Source organism: Pseudorasbora parva, chromosome 24 (assembly GCF_024679245.1).
Source record: "Pseudorasbora parva isolate DD20220531a chromosome 24, ASM2467924v1, whole genome shotgun sequence".
Classification (NCBI taxonomy): domain Eukaryota; kingdom Metazoa; phylum Chordata; class Actinopteri; order Cypriniformes; family Gobionidae; genus Pseudorasbora; species Pseudorasbora parva.
The window spans coordinates 5,178,161-5,199,692 of NC_090195.1; the positions used below are offsets into that span (position 1 = coordinate 5,178,161).

The window sequence follows — 21,532 nt, forward strand, 5'->3', positions numbered from 1 at the left end:
GGTGAAATAAGGCACATTACTGACAGGTTTTGTAAGATTAACCCTTTAACAACTGGATGATTTTCAGCTACATTTACATTTAGACACTTTATATTGATATTTACATGATGAATCCTTAAAATGCTTCCTGTACGCTTAAACCAACTACTGAAAACTAGCTTCGTCTAGTATGTGTATATATGTTTTTTTCATACAAATCTGTCTTTTTCTGTATTACATAATAAAGATTTTATACTGGAAAACAATTAGCGCACAAGACTGTCGTAGAAGATATCCACTTTAATAGTCACAAAAACAGCACAAGAACATTCAAAACCAACAGTCTCTTGTACATACAGAACCAGACGAGGTTTTTTCAACATTAAAACAACTTTTGCATTATAACATCTCCATGTAGTTATATTTCTATTGGTCAACATTGCATTCACACTTTGTTATTGTTTTATCACAAGAAGTTGTCGATAGATTTATATACATTCTATATGTTGCATTAATGAAAAATGGGGGTTACTTTTTTGTTAAATCACCAAAGAGGTTTGGAATGCTTGAATGGTTTGTTACAGATTAGACAACAGTGAAAAGGATCTGACTGACCCGTCTACTCACATAGAACTATATTCATAAAAAAAAAAGTTTCTCTTTATTAATTCAGAAATAAATCTATCTTACACTTGTAAACAGAACTTACAGAGAGAGGATTCTGCATGCAGACTCTGAGAAGATACCTATCTACATGCAGTTCAGAACTCTCAAACTCTTTTGGTAGAAAACAAAAAGCTTACAAAAAATACCCTAAATTAACATATCCATGATCATACAGTTTATATACAGTTCCACAGTTCTTTTGTTGTTCTGTACATGTATTTTGCACATTTATCAGTGTGTTAACACAGCATGTCACATTAGATTTTGGGTTTCAGTGAAGTCATTTTAAGACACAAAAAAGAAAATAATGAGGTATGTATCAGGCAACTGATGGACACGACCACCAAGCCAAATTATAGCATCATTCATATATATATATATATATATATATATATATATATATATATATATATATATATATATATATATATATACACTGCCTGGCCAAATAAGAAGTCACTGTTTGGATTTTACTGTTTGGGCAAATGCTTAAGAGTTATATATGATTGGATTATTATTGCTGTGGTTATTATGTGACATGTTTGGGAACAGTTCTTCTAACCCTAATTGATGGATTGTGCAGCCTTTGATTTCTTAAACAACCACATAGAAAGACGCATCGTGGCCATATTCCAGGATGACAATGTCAAGATTCATCAGGCTCAAACTGTGAAAGAATGGTTGGGAGGGAGCATGAAGAGTCATTTTCACACATGGATCGAGTCCAGAGCTTAAATTCACTGAAAATCTTTGGGATGACTTTACAGAGAGCTGGATGGACTCTTGCATTGTCCATCCATGATCCTGACCAAAAAAAAAAGGAAGCACCTCTTGATGGAAATACATGTTATGATGCTATTTTTATCAAGAGGTGCATCAATTTTGGTCACTGCAATAACGCAAATAATCAAATCATAGACCCTTAAGCATTTGCCTATTTAAATCCAAACATTTTTTGACCTGGCATATATATACCGTTACTACATATCATAAAATGGGGAAACAATGGCAGTTGGACAGTTGTTTACAAACCCTTGGCATTCATCAAATATAAATGAGGTGTCGATTTATTCCGAATATTGATTTCAACAGTCTATACCAATTTATTATTTCACCGTCAACTGGTTATTCATCATACGGCAGCGTTGCGAATACGTCCCAGTGACACAAAGTGCTTTACACATACATTGTAATGTGCTGTCAAATGTCAAATAACAAAATATAATGCTTTTTTTTTTGCTCTCACACTTTAAATTCACTGGGGGAAACACATAGAAAACTGATTTGATCGTAGTTTTCATTCTTCATCATACTCTTTTCAAGAACTCATACAACACTAATTTGGATAAGGCATGTACCTCACGTTATCTTAATGTTTACACATTCTCCCTTTTTAGTATAAAAATACAAAAGTTAGTCTTATATAAAATATCTAGCTTATTCTTGATAAATATTCACCAATTATCTTGTCAATAGCTTGAAGATTGTAACTACTGTTTTTAAATGTAAGGTAACATTTTTGATTGCAGTTGTAATACACACATTTTCTAGAATTTTCTTTATAGAAAGTAAAGTCTACTGAGATTAATTATGCTATTATCTAAAACTGACCCAACTACACATTGGTTACAGGGCGGATCTCATCAAACCGGTCAAGAACAACAATTTTGCAGTCATATTTCACCCCAAAATAAAAATAATGATAGAAATAAAAAAATGATATTTTGCTTAAAGGGGTCAGAAATCAAGAAATCAGGAATTCTCATTGATCTTTTGACATATGAGAGGTTTTTATATCATTAAAACATCCTTCAAGGTCACAGCTTGTTTTGTAAAGGAGGCACAGTGTACGGGAAATTTTGCAGAGTCACTTTTGTTGAAAAATTAAATGTACTGGATTTCTCATCGCAAAGCGTTTTATATGGATAATGTTTTCAAAACACTCACATGCAAGTGGCCGATGATACTTTTCACTATGGCATGATCGTAATAGTGGCTCTTTACTGTCAAGCCTTAAAGGAGCCGCACTTTAAAAACGGATCGTCAGAATGAGGGGTGGAAATCATTTATCCATATTTCATATTTTGCGTTTGAATTTTTTAATTAACATTATAAGTGAAGCTTAAGCAACATATTAAAATAATAAATAAAAATAAATCCGTGTCATGTCAATTTCCAACTAACCCTGAATAATACAGTAATGATAGATAGATACAAAAAATGCATTGCTTTAAAATGCATTTCCATAGTGAAGTAAAAATCATCTGTTAAAATGAATGCAAAACATCTTAATAATCCTATAAATAAGGTGTAAATAGTCATGAAAGAAGCTTAAAGCTACACTGTGTAACTTTTTTAGTTTATTCTTAGCTAAAAACACTTAGTTCTTTCAAAAATATAAGTGCTCATTAATGTATATTTCCTTCTTTCAGGTAATAAAGTATTCTCGTAAGTTTATAATATGCATGAAATGTATGAAAATACATACGGGTGAGGGGTTCGAATGCCGGTCGCCATGATGGCCCTCCGTCTTGAAAGTGCATTAGCCTAAGAGGGACATACCCGTAAATTCAAGCTTCGCCTTTCGCGTTTTAACACTCGATGGCACCGTGTCGAATGTGAAGAGGGGGATTGCTGTGTTAATCTTGGACTAAATCAGCCACCGTAGGAGTTAAAACAAAATCAGAATTGAGAGGAACAGAAACTAATATTGACTGGATGGTTATATACCTTTACACTGCTAGATGGGGGAAGATATCACACAGTGTAGCTTTAACTCTTACATTTTGGGGTCAAATATGATACAGGCATGTTTTTATGAGATTCACCTTTAAATGTTTTACAACTATATTACCATAAATTTGTTTACATTAGTAGATTGTAATTGCTTCATGTTTACTATAACCATATAGTTTACTCAGTGTACATATGCTGGCTCTCCGGCCAGCTTACTTTTAACTATAAAATGATTACAATTAGACTCGTACCTTCATCAAAGCTCTTCAGTACTGATGTGTTGTGCTTGCTTTAGCGGAGGAGATGATGTGTGATTTAGGCTCAGAGGTCACCTGTGCTCCCCCTGGTTTCTAGGGTCACCGTCGCCATGAAGCGTTCACCTTGGATAGGATCAGATCTCAGGGTAAAAGGGGGGCAATGTAGGACCACTCAGGGCAGTGCTTGGAGGCTGATAGTCAACATGCCAGTACAAAACAATGATTGGCAATGCTAGGACAGTCTGAGGCCGTGAGGCAAAAGGAAATGGAGGTTTGACCAAAAATAAAAGTTTCCTTTATTTATGAAAAAAAGAAAGAAATCCTTTTGACTTGCTTTTAATTTCACCAAGTCTAAAAAGTGTCATAACTATCTTTACTTATAAAGGAAGAATTGTATGACTATCTGACTAAAGGAATAGATACAGGGCTTGTGTAGCCATATTTATGTCATATACTTAGATACATAAGACATTGGGATATTATAACCTCAGCATAATAAGAAGAGGTCAGGAAAGGATGGACTGGGGATAAAATACAAGCAAGTTAGGACAGGTGAGTGGATAAAAGAAGAGAAAAGAAAGAAATAATCAATACATTGTCATTTATAGTGCAATGTTCATGATGGCCAGTAGAAGGCAGTCTTTCTTCATAGTTACTGTGATAGTGTAAAAGATGATTTGAGCTTATCAAAGTAGCTTACGCTGCACTAAACTGTTCAAAATGTGTTCATTGAAATTAAGTTAAAATCAAATATAAATATTAGATGATAAATATAAATTAAAATAAGAAATGCCTTGATAACTAACTGAAATAATTTGAAGTAAATGTACTAAAACTGAAATAAAAATACATCTAGATAGAAATATAAAACAATTATAAATCGAAAATGCACATACAATAACTAAAACATGAACAAAAATGAAGCTAAATCAAATGATTAATACTAAATAGTATCTAAATAATACTAAAATAATAAAACACTGATAGATTTGAAGTACAAGATACATCAGTGATATATCTTCTGTCTGTAATCACATTAATATTCAGATTTTGATTTGAAATATGGTGAAGGGTATAGAGACATTTATTATGCCATCAATGAAAAAGCAACGGAAGGGTAACGAAATTCACAGTAGGTAAAAAAAAAATTATATATATATGAAATCAATTTAATTTGAGCATTTAAACTAGCGGCAACTACCACATAAAAAGCCACACCCATAGTGACATCTCATTGGTCCAAAATTCCATTCCAACTGTACACTCAACATCAAATATGTTCTGATTGGCTGTGATTGAGTGACATCACACAGCATTTTAGCTCATCTTGTGATACATTTTAAATCCTTCGTTTTCTCTCACTATGAAAAAATAATTATTTGCCAGAGCATCTTTGGAATATATGTACATAAAGTATTTGCTAAAAAATGAGGAAGCTGAGCTCAGAAGCACCAACTCCGCTTAGAAAATCAGGATGAATAATTTTTCCACACCACCGCTCCCCGCAGCGCTCGGTTTGTTTAAGGGCGCTCAGCGAAAGCTGCACTCAGAGAACGTCTCTACATCAAGTGAGCACGATTCCATCCACCTTATTAAACATCTACAGCGAGGTCCTTTAAAACCCCAGACACAAACAAACCACGGAAAAAGGCCCAGAAAATGGCACACACACAAACATTTCTTTGCGCCCAGGGTCAACAAACAATTTGACCTTTGAAGAGTAAATATTCCCTTCTTCACAGCCTTCTGTTTTTGCCTTCCGTGAGCCAAAATGGTCAACAGAGCGAGCGTCCAGACAGTCTGTTGTCCGATTCATGGCACAGACCTCCCATTAAGCCTGAGCGAGGACTCTCTTTCCGGGAGAGGACGGCCTGCCGCACTTTGTGGCGTGCCAACATAGCCAGATCTTTGCCTGGGAACAAAGCCGGAGTTGTTCGTCAGTGATGGATGACTGCGAACCGTGTCCCGTTGTGGCTGCGGCCGCAGTGCTTACTGCACTGAGCACACACACGAGACTGATCTGCTGTCGGCACTAATCAAGACAGCTGCCTGCGCACACACAGTCAGCCGAAGATTAGAGGCCTATCCAGAAGGGTATTAGAATAAAACCAATGTCTACGCTGCCTTTAGAGAACAAACAAAGTCTTGTACAGTATTGCTGTCTACGCAGCGGTTTTAATCAACTGCTAGCTGCATTAAAATAAATTAGCATTTCAGTTAGTATATCAAGTTTAAAGCGAATACACCAAGGCCGCATTTACTTTACATGGTTCAAGTGACTCAAATCCGATTTTTTCCTCCCACATGGCATCGGATATGACCCACAGATGTGTAAGCAGGAAAAAAACGCAGGAATTCTCAGATCGGTTTCAGGCCTCATTCGAATGTGTAAATAAATCAGCGGACAGATCTGATTTTCTCCTGTTCTCCTGAGTCGTACATCATTGAAAAAGCCACGATCACATGACTGTTCTCAATGAAGGATGTCTTCTGAGCCTTTGGGGCCACAAGAGCGCTTTTATAGAGGGTATGCACGGGACGTCACGGTTGGATGTCGTGATGCGGTTTCGTCCACTGAGTGGCAGAAAGACTGAGACACAGCATTGGCTTATCACGAGAATGCTGCGAAAAACACACAAAACACATCTAAAACAGGAAAGAGCTTTGAGATTGACTGTACAAAGAGATTTGACAAGAAATCTGAGGTATATTTTAACAGATGTCTGAAAGCTACAGAAAAGAGAAGCAAATGGATCGCTGCAATTCACAGAAACTCTGACTCCAGGCAGCAAAATCTGGATTCGCAGTTATCATTTTGTGTCAATATGTTGAATTTTGGGGTAAAATCATCCCCTACAGAATTGTATTATAACTCAATTAAATATTGACCATCTTATATTCTGCATAATTGGATGTCTTTAAATAAATACTAACAAAAATTATACGGGGTGGACAAAATTAAACTATATATAACACTGATATAAGTGTTCACCCAGATTTAGGCCTACGTATATTGTGTGTGTGTATATATATATATAAGCATTCACAGGCAAATTTGCTTTATGTATTTCCCTGGCATCGATCAGGTTCATATAAATGTCAGATAACGTTCCTGGCTGCCATGTCAATATCCATGGATCTTTGGTAAGCTGTAAGGAACACTCTTGAGTAAAATCTTTAGTTTAAACTGATAATCATTTGTTTTACTCGCAGTTTCTCATATTAAATCCAGTCATGCAGGCTCAGTCCAGCTAAGGAGGCGTGTTTTCCGGTGGGAAAGTGATGTCAATGCATACCCTCTATTATCATTTCGCCTGAGTCCATAGCAAATTGTGCTGTTTTTCTTCCCTTTCGTTTTTTCTGGGTCAGTACGCCTACCTTGGGTTGTTTTGCCAAGTGAATAGTGTAAATGCAGATTTCGGATATGGGTCACTTTTATAAGATGTAAGCTGGTCGTCAAAAAAATTGGATTTAGTCAACGAATCAGAATCGTACAGAGACCTGCAGTGTAAATGCGGCCCAACGTGAACACTTCCAGCCCACTTACAGACATGCCACTTATCACAAACCACTGACTTAACACTGTTTAAAGTGCATCCATAAGGTTTAAAGCCTGATCTGACTATAACATAGGGTATGTTTGAAAATGGCATACTACTATTTTAATAGTCAAAGTAGTGTTGTATAACTAACACTAAATCTCTTTAAAATCTTTCAATTAATTGAAACAAAAACTAAATGACTAAAACTTATTAAAATGAATACCAAAAATATAAAAATAAAAGCTCATTCAAAATATGAATAAATACTATAATAGTATATAAATAATACTACTAGCATACACCAAGTATACTGTGCACAGTAAGTAAATAATACCATGCGCTCGCTGCATGGAGTTCTACAGTAAATCCCATTATGCAATGCACTCATTTTGACTAATGAAAAAGATTTTTTAGCTGTGACTTTGTAAAATATATATTTTTTTACCAGCTTTTGTATTGAGATTCAAACTGCGTACAGTCAGCATACACAATATACCATTGCAATTATTTCAGTTCATGAATTCCCTGGGCATCATGACCTTGGTGTTGTTATATAGTGCCATGCAGTCTGAGCTACAGGAACGCAGTATACATGATAGCACACCATTCTGAACATAACTATAAACCTTCCTGTTATTTAGATGAATTAAATCTAAGCAAGTGAGCAGACGCAGTTTACAAAATGTGTGCAATGCATGAAATCACTGTAAGGCCAATTCACACTGTCAAACGCGGACATTTGCTAGATTACAGCACGTCACATCTCAGACACTGCTTGGCCAGACAAATGCTGTTTCGCCGATTTAACGAGCGCCAACAAATGCCAGCAGATGCAGACGGGGTACGAAAAAACCCGATGTATAAAGTGTCTGTTGCCATCTGTTGGCGGTGTGAACTGGCCTATAGAGGGGCTGCTTGCATCATTCCATGTTTAATTCTCTCAGTCTGTGCCTTAGATACACTTCTCAATGACAGGTATCCCTGACAACAACACATGGAGACAAATCCATCCAGCCACACAGAGGAATCGCAGACGGGCAAAAACCTCCCTCTTTCTGTGTGAAATTCACATAAAAATGAACATTCTGTCATTTATACACCCAAACCTGTTTGATTTGCTTTCTCGTTGTGTGGACTACATTTCTAGTGCTGCTTTGGAAAAATCTTTAAAACTTTTGTCTCCTGCAACAAAAGAAAGAAAGAAAAATGACAGTTTGCATTTTTAGGTGATCTGTTCCTTTAACTGGCTTGTCTGTAAAACATCTTATCTTGCAGTCATGTCGCTGCCAATTAAAAGATTCACTATTTTCATTTTGGAGACATTAATTTGCCCCTGCAGTGAATTAGAACGACTGCAGCCGGCTGGTTAACTCTGAGCTCGCAGCTAGCTAACTGTCTGTAGATTAACCCCGCAGGAGTGAGAGAGAGACGACAGACGATGAAGGAGAGAAACTTATCTCGCCCTTTTCTCTGTCTTTCCATCCAATTTTTCACTTCCTCCCCTCAGGGTTTGCATGCAATCTCTCTCTCCTCTCGTTCTTTCGGGATGGATTTTGGGGATCGCTGACTTTGCGAGTCGCTCTGATAGCTAGAGACTGCAAGACTACGGGAACACTGCAGTGCTAACGTATCCTCTTCACTTTCATTTACATCATGTACCTTCGTCTCTGAGGTGAATATATCCGTTGTGTTCATCTAAACAAGAAGTCCTTGCGTTCACATCTGTCAACTCATTCTGACAGTCATCAGACAAACAGAGTTACAGTCAGGTGATATTTGACTCGGTGAAAGAAGGACATGGATATTTTTTGGGGATTTCTAGATGTTGAATTCTTGTCGTGCAGTCTTGCACTGAAGGCCAATAGTCTAGATTTTTGTTAAATAATACATTAAATTTCTTTGTTTTTCACTAAACCCTAGCATATAACCTAAGAAAAATGAAATATGCAACACATGCGATACTATTGCTTCTATTTTAAAATTGCTTAATGCTGATCTCTATTCACTGCCACTTTTGTGGACCATAAAAGAAAAAAGGCCATTCAGCATTACATCAACACCAGGGTGAGTAAATGATGACTTTCTTTTCATTTTAGGGTGAACTATACATTTAAGGTTCCATTAAGAGTGTATTTACTTTCCTAATATGCACTTCTAGTTTTTTTGTCCATTAATTAGTGTGCATTATTTCCCATATTCATGAACACAATGCCCATTTAAAAAAAAAAAATTACAATCCAATCAGTTCCTAATGGATGAAATCTCAACCAAATATTTTTTTTCCTCACCAAACACATAAATATGTCAGATTAAGACATTGCAACAGCAGTTTTATGTTCATATCCAAAATGAAACCCCACTTTTTCTCCAGGTTGGTAGCTATCCAAAACTGAACATGATCAAAGCAAATCTCATCTCCAATTCATTCTCTTTTCTAACCAATCTTTCAAAAGCTTTCACACATTAAAGCATCACGGTGACAGTGTCAGAAAGCATCTGGGTCAGGTATGCCATATCACCTTGACCTGTCCTGTCATAAGAACCGCACCAAAGGTTCTTTTAACTGGGAGCTGACAGCTTGAGTACTCATCAAAATAGTGCTTCAGACCAGTATAGTTACTTAAAGGATTATAGACAAAGAGTGAAAGAGATGGAAAGGAAAACTGAAAGATGGCACAAGGACAGGGACTTCAATTCGACCAATTAGCTGGCATCATTACAACTTCATTGGCATGTTGGACATCACTGAGATGCCATCCACCATCTCTGAAACATTTAAGGACATTAAGCCTGAAAAATATCCTACGCAAGTGCATTTCAGTTTGGGGTCAGCAAGGTTTTTTTTAAATCATTTTATTAACAATTTTATTTAGCAGGGATGCATTAAATTGATCAAAAGTGACAGGAAATATTTAAAATAAATGCTTCACAATAATATGAAGCATCACAACTGTTTTCTACATTGATAATAATAAGAAATGTTTCGGCAAATCATCATATTAGAGTGATTTCTGAAGGATCATGTGACACTGCACTGTAAAAAAATATTTAGAAAAAAGTTACCTGGTTGCCTTAAAATTTTGAGTTCATTGAAATTAAAATTTTGAGTTAATACAATGAACATTTTTTGAGATTCGACAACCTTTATTAAAATATTATTAAAAGATTTTGTAAGCATATTGGGTAATTATGTGTGTGTTATTTCTGGTGATGCAGTGAAACATGCCAAATAGTCCTATTTTCATGATTTATCATATTTTTTATGTGGTTCAGATTCAAAAATATTTTGAGTTTCTATTTATTAAACTAATTTCCTTCATTGTATCAACTCAAAATTTTAATTTCAATAAACTCAAAATTTTAAGGCAACCAGGTTACTTACTTTTTTAAGTAAAACCAACAAAAAACACCACAAATTTTTTACAGTGTGAAGACTGGAGTAATGATGCTGAAAATTCAGCTTTGATCACAGGAATACATTTCATTTTAACATATATTCAACTAGAAAACAGTTATTTTAAATAGTAATATTTCACACAATACTAAGAGATTTCTTTTAAAAATATAAAAAGCCTACCGACCCCATAATTTTGAACAGTAATGTATGTGCACACAAGTGCTGATTTCATGCATCTGTGTACTTGCGTAGCATATATTTCTGCCGTAAACATCAACTTTTTCTCCTGGAGTATAAACAAGCCACAAACAGGGAGACTATGTCTTTTGGCGTTGTTTCCTGCCATTTTGATACACTATATTGTGCTGTTTTGTTTTTCTGGAAGTTCATGAACCATGGAAGAGAAATATAAGTAATCTGTGAGCGTACGGGGAAATCAGAGGACTTGTGCATACTGAACCCCATTGCACAGTGGAAAGCCGTAACATCTGTGCAGCAACTGGAGATGTAGCAGCTTATCTGGAAGTAAGTGCTTAGCTGCGAATGTTACAGTCATTGGAGTCGACGGATGAGTTTGCACTTAACGACAGTTCTGACTCGTGCCGCTTAGCATGGATCAGAGCGAGAGCGTCAGGGGTTCAGCTATTGTTAGAAGTGGAATACCTGCTGCTGACCCTGCTGTAGTTTAGGGAATTCCTCCTGCTGCTTCCTGCTCCGGCGCTCCAGGCTGCTCTGCTGTAGGTGCCGCAGACGAGACGCGGCAGATGGCTGCACCAGTTTCGCCGAGCCCGGAGGAGTGCCTACAGGCTGAGAACCAGACAGAACAAACATCAATAAACAACAGCAAGTTGGGCTGAGTTGGAAAATGGCCGTGTTTGTTTAGCCATGGGACTGAGTTTGAATAATTCACATTTGTTGAAAGAAGAGTGTCACATTAAAGCTCTGCTCCAAAACCCAGTGCGCTGCCCACCAAGGCAACATCTCCGCTCCTAATGTGAAGGCTGTTCCACACAGTTTTATGAAGAATATGTGAGAGTTGCATTATGCTTTTGATTGCTAAGCTGGTAAGCCATTAGTGGAATGGATGCTCATCTCTGCCTTATAGTGTGAAAATAAAACTAATTCTGAGAAAGTTATGATCACAATGTGAGAAATAAACTTTTTTTATCAAAACATTTTACACTTTGTGTAAAATAGTTTTTTAGAATTTATCAAACTTGGTAACCATTTTGGCAAACTTTTCAACTCATGGACATTTAAATGGTCCTAAAAATATAGGGCCCTATTTTAACGATCCGAGCACATGGTCTGAAGCGCATGGCGCAGGTGCACTTAAGCCTAGTTCACACTGCCCGATTTTCCCCCCGATTTTGAGTCGCCGACAGGTTTTGTGAAATCGCCGACAAATGCCCAAGATCATAGGCAAATCGGTGCTCGTGCACGCGAGTGACAATCACGCAGTGTAAATAATAAAAGACGCGATCAGAGAGAATCACAGACGAGTCGCCGACGCCGGTGAGATATTTGGCATGCTAAATATCTGGAGCTGTCGGCGATTCAAACTCCTGCTGTGTGAACTGCGTTCTGACTGAAAATTACATCGGCGATGACTGACAGCCAATGAAAGAGTGAGATACAGGGCAGTAGGAGGTTCAGGGAGGAGTTAAAGACAGAATATCAGTATTTTAATAGATATATTTACAATTCTATCAAACAGAAACAAAGCCCAAACATTTGCACATCCAGCCACAGCAGCAGCACATTACAAAATTATTTATTTACCTCAAACTGTCTTTGCAGAACACAATCCTGGCTCCCTCTGTCTCTCCAACAATTTCTTCCGCCATAATCTTTTTTCTTTTTCTCCACAAATCAGCGCACATACAATTTGAAGCAAACTTTGTGCAGTTTATAATTTTTAATAACAATTCCAAGTCTCGCGCGAGAACGCCGGTCTGACGCACGTGTGATCTCGCGTTGTTTACTTGTTACATCGCACGTGTGTTTGCGTAGTTTCCGCACCGGAGAGAGAGAGACTTGTCAGCGATTCTTCCTCTTGTTCAGTCATACAGTGTGAACTCCTCTGTCGTCAAACCATCGTGCAGTGTAAACACAGCAGTGACTGAATGATACCCCAGATAGTCATGCAGTGTGAAAAGAGCAGTGACCCGACAGGTTTGAAAATCATGCAGTCTGAACTAGGCTTTAGGCATTTCCTAGTTTAACACTGGAAAAACGGTCGGCATGCCACGCACATGGTCCAAAAGGGTTGTAGTCTCTTAATGAGTCATGGGTGTGTTTTGGGCATAATCAGTGTCTCATCTCCCATTCTCTTCAAAAGCCAGTTGTGCTCGCGCCATGGCGGATTTGCTATTGAATTTAGACCAGGTTTTTGTTGGTCAGCGGCGTAGATGTTTTCAGCAACACGCCAACAATGCTCCTGAACACACCATGTTTTAGACCAGCGATCAGATGGGCGCGAGTGCATTTGCTATTTAAACAATGTGGTGCTGGATGTGAAAATGATAACTGCGCCAGGCTGAAACTAGCAAAAAACACTTGCTGGTCACAGCTGGTGTCATATCGCGCCGGGTGCATGATAGGATCCACAGCCACACTTGTATTGTTTATGGTCAAAAATAAATGGTCAACGAATTTCATCTAGTTGAAATGTTTAGTAAAGCACACAAACAAAATCTTACTGAAAGCTCATTTTTTCTTCAACCTCATATTTGGAGCACAGCTTGTTTAGATTATTCTGTATTTTTGGTTTATTGGAATTAAGACAAATAAACCTTTGATTTTCTCACAGTTTTAAAGTAAAAAGGGTTTTCCCAAAATATTTTCCAAAACTTTTTTTCACTTCAGCAATAATCTGCCAAGTGACATCTTTAAAAAGAGACCAAACTTAGGTGTGTGCTCCAAAGCATTCAAGATTTAAAACAGTTTAAGTTGGAAATTTCATTTTTAGGTCAATGCTCAAAATGAACACATAACAGTTGTAAATACAATTTAGTACCATAAAATCCCCTTAAAATACAAAATGTCAAATAAAAAATACTATAGAACTAAAATATAGTACAATAATTTCATTGAAATAAAATAAAAAAAATCTGCCATTTTTGAACGACATGAACGGTACCAGAGGATTAAGAGAATAGAATAATAATAATAATAATCCATCCATTCTTCGAACCAATTGTCCAATTTAAGGTCATGGGGAAGCTGGCGCCCAAGCATCTCATTATAATAATAATAATAATTAGTAGTATTTATTATTACTATTAATTAATAATGATATTTCCACTATTGGTAGTAGTAGTAGTAGTAGTAGTAGTAGTAGTAGTAATTATCAATAATAATAATGGAAATATTATTTTTAATTAATAGTAATTTTATGGTGTCATTGTTATAGTGTATTTTTAAGTAAAATTAAGTACTGAATAATATTAATTAACTGCATGTACTTACTATATAACTAGGGTTGGGTTTAATTTAGGGATAGTTGCATGTAACTATGCATCATTTACTGTAATTACTATAGCAACTATACTTCAGCCTCCTCTCTGTTCTCATTATTACTATACTAACTACACGGAAATCTGTATAAACTGTGAGCATTAGTCGAGACTCTTCTGCATTTCACGTGAGGTGCACTAATTGTGTCACTAATTGAGCATTTCAAATCAGTCACTGACCCATTAGTGACCGGTTCGGTTGCTGCATATGTGGACGCAGTTCGCTAGGTTTTGGAGCGGAGCCTAAGGAATAGAAATAGAAACACTAATTGAATGAAAGAAAGAAGCAGAGGGAATCTCTATAGACCAGCATGCAGCAGTAGTGTTGACTGACACCCTGCATGTGTGCAGAGAAGCTGATATTAGCACTGTTTCACACTCTTTCTTTCATTCCGAGAGATTAGTAGTACTCTTCACAATGCAACAAGATACACACATACAGTACATACACAGTCAGACACAGGCTGCCAAGATATCTCTGACACGGACACTGACACTGTCTAATAGACCTGGGATGTTTTCTTCAGAATTTCCACATTTATTGGTCACTCCTGCTGTAGTTTCCTGTAACAAACGGCTTGTCTATACAGTAAATCGAATGAGTGACATTGAGGCAAGTACTGTATGGAGAAGCTGTGGAAGCAGACGAGCAGGCACAGTTCAGTCAGACTGCAGTAACTGACATGTTTTTTTTGTGTTGCCCGTTTGTTCTTGGCTCTTGAAACGTTTGCTTTAAAGACTTTAAGCTTGTTAAAATTGATTTGCTACCACAGTGTCACAACATTAATGTCACTGTGCAGAAGAAGCACAGTTTGACATGACATAAAAGATAGAGAGAGAGAGAGGAAAACAGATGACCTTGACTGATATTAAGCTGTTTATTCCAACAGCTTAGCTTAAAAAGAAAAACAGTGGACTGTCTGTTATGGCAGAATGCTATTTCTTTAACAATTACATGCTAATAATGATTTGAATGTGCCTTTTGCAGTTACAGAGTTTATATTTAATGTTTTATTGATTGCTTTGAGGAAATACAACATTTTTAATTCAGCATTATGAGATATCTTAAACCCAGCTGGAAAGTTATTAGTATGGAAGACCATTTCAACCTTAGAGCATAAACAAAACTAATTGTGAGAACGTTTTAAATAAGAAATATAAAGTCACAGGGTAAGAATTAAAGTTATTAATAATAATATAAATAAATAAAATATATTATTATTATATATTTAAGCAATACTTAATTGCTCTATTTAATAATACAATTTAATATAATATGACTAAATAAAGCCATTAAGAGAAACAGTTGCCATTTTGATTAAATCATAATCATTGTCATTAATAAATCATTTTTTTTATTAAGTAATTATTTTCATATATATTGAATTGCTTAAAACATATTTGCTTTATTTAATAATATCAAATATGATGATGATGATGATTATTATTATTATTAAATAAAGCAATTAAAAGAAATGTGCAATTTTGAGAAAATCAATTATAATCATAATGTCATTAATTAATCATTATTTTTATTTATAAAATATTATTATAAAATATGGAATTGCTTAAAACGTATTTGCTTTACTTAATCATATCAAATATTCAAATATAAATTGAGAAAATAACATTTTATTAAATTATTTTAAAAAATATTATTAAAATATTATAATAATATTATAAATATTATAAATATTTAAAATAATGTTTTATTATTATTGTATAATATTTAATATTATATTCTATTATAATAAAGCAATTAAGAGAAAGGAGTTTCTAAGGTGGAAACAGACTTTCACATATTAGATATAACGAGTCAAGAAACACTTAAAAAGGTTAAAAAAACACTTCTTTTTTTTAAATCGCTGAGTTTCAATACTAAACTTCTTTTATGCTTTCTAATAACATGCAGTAGCACAGCTGATTAGAGACTTGAAGAGATGACAGATTATAAGGTTCTGTGTCAGAGTGCATTAGTAAGCTTCAGGAAAAACCTCAGAACCTGGAGTTATAGGAAGAGGCCTGAGAGGGAGGTTTGGCAGTTCACACATTACCTCTCTCCACAGAGAGTTGCTGATCCACTGGCCTGCCCTGCCAGCACTGTTAGGAGTGACCCCGGCAGGGAGTTTGGCCTGAGCACTGACCCTCAGTCTCACTGGGGCTCTCTGAAACGCCTGGCATGTTGGTGTGTGTGTGGATTAGTGCATTAGTTTGGGTTTGGAGAAGAATGAACAAGAATGAGAAAACATTATTCCCGAATCTCTGATATTAAAGTATTATAACGCATGCATTTTCTCAATAACCGACCAGGATCAGGATTAAGTTTCTGTACCTGTGTCACCTCTCTAAATAGCTCTTCCTGTATGTTGATACACACATTAAATGGTGACAAGAACACTATTTCACCCTTTCGACAGCTGTATATCAGCTTTTTACCTCCAGCTCTGCCATTATCTTCTCATCTTCATCCTCATCTTCCTTCATCCCGGAAGCGGCGATAACCGGAGGTGTGGATGAAGGTCGGGGCCCGTCGGAGGTCGATGGGCGTCTCAGTTTGATGGGTGGCGTCTGGGATTGGGTCGGTACTTCAGCCTCCTCTCTGTTCTCAATCTTCTCCAACTTCTACAAAAAACAAAATGTGCATGAATAGGGCAACCTAATAAGACATCAAGTGCAAGAAATATTAACAGATGCATCAAAGAAAATAAAACTCAGTAAAAGTTAACAGCTGATTGAGTACATATTAACTATTTTGCATTTGCCTATAACAAAAGCATTTGAATTTGTTACTACGCTACTCAACTTTCAAATATTGTTCAATTCTTACCAAATTTGGCTCAGGTGATCAGTAGACTAAACTGCACAGATATGACTGAATGGAAATTTTGTTCAAAAGTTATGATGATGTGAAACTAACAATCTTAAATAGCCAAAATAGATTAGATACTATATCTCACCAAAACTTTAATCTATCAAAATGTAACTTGGTACACTTGCACATGCTAAATATTAGAACAGCTCTATCTACAGGCCATAAGATCTGAAAACTATTTTTGCTCACAACTTTTTAACTACAGATTTCTTGGGCCATGCTGAACCCGATTTTACCAGGATTGTATGAATCACCTGACCACCATTTTGAAAGTTGTCATAAATTGTTCTATTTTGACTTGGGACTATTTAGGGATCGTTTTTGCGTTTCTTTGCCTCTTCTTGACGGATCGCTTTCTGTACTCCTGAGTTGTAAGTCGCTTTGGATAAAAGCGTCTACTAAATGCATAAATGTAAATGTATTTTTTTTAATACTTTGACATTTGGTTTAAAAGGTGTTACACATTAAGCCATTAAAGTCCCTAAAAGGTTTAAAGACATCACCAACTAATGTTAAGAAGATATAAGGTTTTATTTATACAAAAACATCACTTTTGAAAATTGTTGTTCACCTTCACACTCTTGTTTATGGTGATCACTTCTCCACTGCTGTTGGTAGTTAGCCCAAGGCCTGATGGGAAACTTCGTCTTGGAGGAGGAGGGGGTGGAGATTTGGACGGCTTCTCTGTACGATACCGTTGCACGGTCAACTCCCCTGATCGATCAAACAAATCAATCAATAAACCTAATTATCTGTCTATTAATCAGTCAAATCATAAAGCGTATTATTATTGCTTCTGTCTTTAATAAAGCAATCAAGAAATATATTTGCAATCGTGAGAACGAGTCAAGAGACACCTAAAAACTTAAAGGAAATCGTTTTTAGAAATAGGGCTTATTCAACTTCTTTCCTACATTTAGGTATGATGGCAAATGCATTTTTGTCTCAGTGCATGCATTGTTTTATTTTGGCAGGGTCGCCGCTAGCATAGCTTAGCATAATGAATGTAATCCTATGTTGCCAGCTAGCATGTCCTGAGTAAGTGTGATCCAAAAAAAAAAAAAAAAACACCCAATTACTTCTTGTGGTCTGCGTATTCACAACGAGTACAAGTAGCGATGCAGGTTAAGACTAGGCGATTTCTTAGGCAGATATTGACTTGGGACTATATTAAGGGGAAGCACAGGCGAAGCACTGCTACTTGGGCGCAGAGATGACAACACATTGCGATCACTCAACAGCCGGAGGACGTGAGGATGAAAGCCGGGATCGGCCCAAGTAGCAGTGCTTCACCTGTGCTTCCCCATAATATAGTCCCAAGTCAATATCTGCCTAGGAAATCGACAAGTCTTAATTTGCATCACTATTTGTACTCGTTGTGAATACGCAGACCACAAGAAGTAATTAGGTGGGTGTTTTTGTTTTTTTTGGATCATTTTTACAATGGACATCCTAGCTGGCAACATAGGTTTACATTCATTATGCTAAGCTAAGCTAGCGGCAACCCTGCCAAACAAAATCAATGCATGCACTGAGACAAAAATGCATTTGCCCACATATCTAAACACAGGAAAGAAGTTGAATAAGCCCTATTTCTAAAAACGGTAGAGTGTACCTTTAAAAAAATGAGTTGTTGTAGGTTCGTGGTGCAGTTAATAATGTAATCTCACCTGATCCCCTGCGTGGGATGCCGTCTTTGCTGGGTGGTTTTGGTGGGGTTTTGTTGGGCTGATGCTCAGGTGTTAAGCTGGGGGTGGAGGATGCTGAACCGGGCGCTGGAAGGGAGGATAGTTGGGGTTTTGGCGGTACGGCCGGTTTGGTGATCTGCTTGGCAGCAAAGTCCAGATCTGGAATGGCCTTCATCAGCTCAGCTTGAGTTTCCTCCAGTAGACGGTTGATGTCCTGAGCGCTGAACTGAGTTAAACTGGCTCTTTTCTCCTCCCAGTCTCGCTCTGCAGCCTAAAGACACACACTCACATTGATAAGAAACTTTAAACAAAGTGTCTATTTAAATTAAGTAAAATTAGCCCGCCTTGCTGGCAGAGGCTATTTACACTAACTCTGCCCATTGATGTCTGGTTGGGCCAAACTAAATTGAGGAAGATGTTGGATTGTCAAAAGTAGCAGTATTGTAAGGGTAAGGTCGCATGATAAAGTTTTGACGCACTTCGCTCCAAGTTTGAATCTGCCTTTTGTTGAACTCGTTCTACTCCCTTTCCACATCATATATCAAATCGGAAAATCGGAAAAGGCACCAAATGTAAAAATAATTTCACATTTCTAATACATTGATGACCCACTTTAGATACAGATTCATCTTCCCAGCGCTGAAGTACCCCTTTAAGAGAGTAGGTACAACCCTTTTGGACCATGCGTATGGCGTGTCGACCATTTTTTTCCGTCACTAAACTAGCAAAAAGTGGATTAATATCAAATATCAATATCCTGTCCGACATCCTTGCAAGCAATAATATAAAATATATAAATCAAATATAAAATCTAAGTGTGTTCATTACCAGTCGGACCTCCACGGACACTCCTTTATCAGATTCTCTGCGTATGGGCAGATCTTCCAGGCCGCTGGTCTTTATTGCCCCTGTGGAAGTGCCATCCAGTTCAGGCATGATGGGATCTGTTGCCCCGGCCCCTGCCAGCCAGTTGCCCAGCGTGGTGCAGCCAGCAATGCCACCAACGGCGGAGCCTAGCACATTAGATAGACTTGTGGTGCCTCCTAAAATAAATAAATCAATTAATCAGTCCATCATCTAACTAAATAACAAATGATCCTGCATCCAGCAACCAATAAATGTTCCATATTCTCCAAATATATCTGTTCATTAAATGAATCAACAGTGCTGAAAACAAATTACATGATAAAAATTGTAGATAAAACTTTAGTCTAGGGTCCAATTCTCACTAGGAACCAGTAGCTTTGTATCATGCATTGTACTTCGATATTGGCTGTTTATAGTTCTTATAAAGCACATATTAATGCCTTATTTTGCATGACCTTATTCTACATCCCGTAATCCTACCCAATACCTACATTTAACAACTACCTTACTAACTATTAATAAGCAGTAATTAGGGGTTTATTGAGGCAAAAGTCATAGTTAATAGTGAGAATTGGACCATAATCTAAAGTGTGACCAAATTGTGTTTTATTTATGCTGTGTGACCTCTCATTGTCCATATAATTATAGTCACCTGACTAGTGGCTGGTCTGTGTTTGCAATTCCACAAAACTGTAAGTCTTTCTGAACATATATAAGCAATAGGTTTATTAAAAAAGGGATAATTAGGGAGAATCAATGAATTCTGAGTAATTTACTAACATTTTGTGTATACCGGTGATAAGTAATCATGGAATCAATAAGTGACTGTAGTCTGATAATGAGTATTTAACCTCCCAAGACCCAGGAAAACAAAGACTTTTGAATTTAGTATTTTTTTCCCCCATTACATTGTTTAGAGAATGAGATGTGTTTTTTTTGTTGTTGGAAAAAGTATATTGTATTCATGCAATTTATGCATGGACAAAAAAGGACTCAGTTGTTTAAAAAATCAATTTTGATTCTCAACTATGTTATGAAAGATATAACGGAATCAATTGATTTGCCATTTAACTTTTGCAATATGTGGGTGAAATAGCCATACATGGGTTTTCCCATTCAGTGCAATGTATTTATACACTGTATCTAATTTGCATATTAATGTGTTCTTGGAGCAACATGTAATGAAAAAAAAGTGCAATAATGGGAGTAATAGTTGGCAACATTTTCATAATAATATCTAATACTTTACAGGAATATTGAGATGCAATTTCTTTCACTGTTCACTTGTTGTGTTTCCCAGAATGCCTGATAAACATGATTTAAGTCCCGGTGTCCTCTATTGGGGACATGTATGAAATCATTGCCCTGTTTTGTAACAGAAAGTCATATTTTGATAAGAAACCCCATAACATTGAGATGTCAATTTATAACAAACATTTTGAAAATGTGTCAGATTTAAATGATAATTACAAAATATTCCATAATCAGATTTCCATAAGTAATTTTTAAAGACCAAGGAGTTGTTGTTGTGCTGGTCAAACCTAAAAAAAATGGTATCTCTGAATGTGATCGTTATGGGACTTAAAACTGTGACATGTATGGTGTCAGAGAAATTCAGTAAAATATAATGTCCTCGTACATGGACAGTGGCACCCAGGAGGTTAAAATGCAATTTTGGGAATCTGATTACGTAAACCTGATTATGCGTTACTACCCAGCATGAGAATCAGTACGTCAAAGAGAATACAAAACCGGTGTTTACCTATACTAGAGGCGCTCGTTAGACCAGGGTTTGTGGTATTAGTGCCCATGGAGGAAGAAAGAGTGCCGGTGCCTGATAAGGTGCCCCCTAGGTCGGCCAGATTTAGCGAGGGGCTGGTGAGAAGATCTAGATCTGAGCTCCTGCTGAAATCTGCGTCACTCGCACTGGAAACTGAACTACTGAAGTCATCGGGTGTCCTCCACACACCTTCTGATATCTGCCTGTACACAAACACACACTGAGGAACT

General features: G+C 36.7%; 1 protein-coding gene across 4 annotated transcripts in view; it reads right to left on the reverse strand.

Annotated features, from left to right (window-relative positions):
- Positions 1–21,532, reverse strand: part of srcin1b (SRC kinase signaling inhibitor 1b) — a 79,610-nt gene that overhangs the window by 5,921 nt on the left and 52,157 nt on the right. Inside the window, exons 14-20 of one of the 4 annotated variants that reach the window (XM_067435315.1) lie at positions 21,285–21,505; positions 19,484–19,698; positions 18,638–18,926; positions 17,539–17,681; positions 16,532–16,717; positions 16,150–16,269; positions 11,241–11,384 (exon numbers count right to left, since the gene is read on the reverse strand). In XM_067435315.1, coding sequence (XP_067291416.1) covers positions 11,241–11,384; positions 16,150–16,269; positions 16,532–16,717; positions 17,539–17,681; positions 18,638–18,926; positions 19,484–19,698; positions 21,285–21,505 — 1,318 coding nt within the window. Of the gene's footprint in view, positions 1–264; positions 11,385–16,149; positions 16,270–16,531; positions 16,718–17,538; positions 17,682–18,637; positions 18,927–19,483; positions 19,699–21,284; positions 21,506–21,532 lie in introns of those variants that run through there. The other 3 variants (XM_067435313.1, XM_067435314.1, XR_010901461.1) reach the window with 3 other exon arrangements.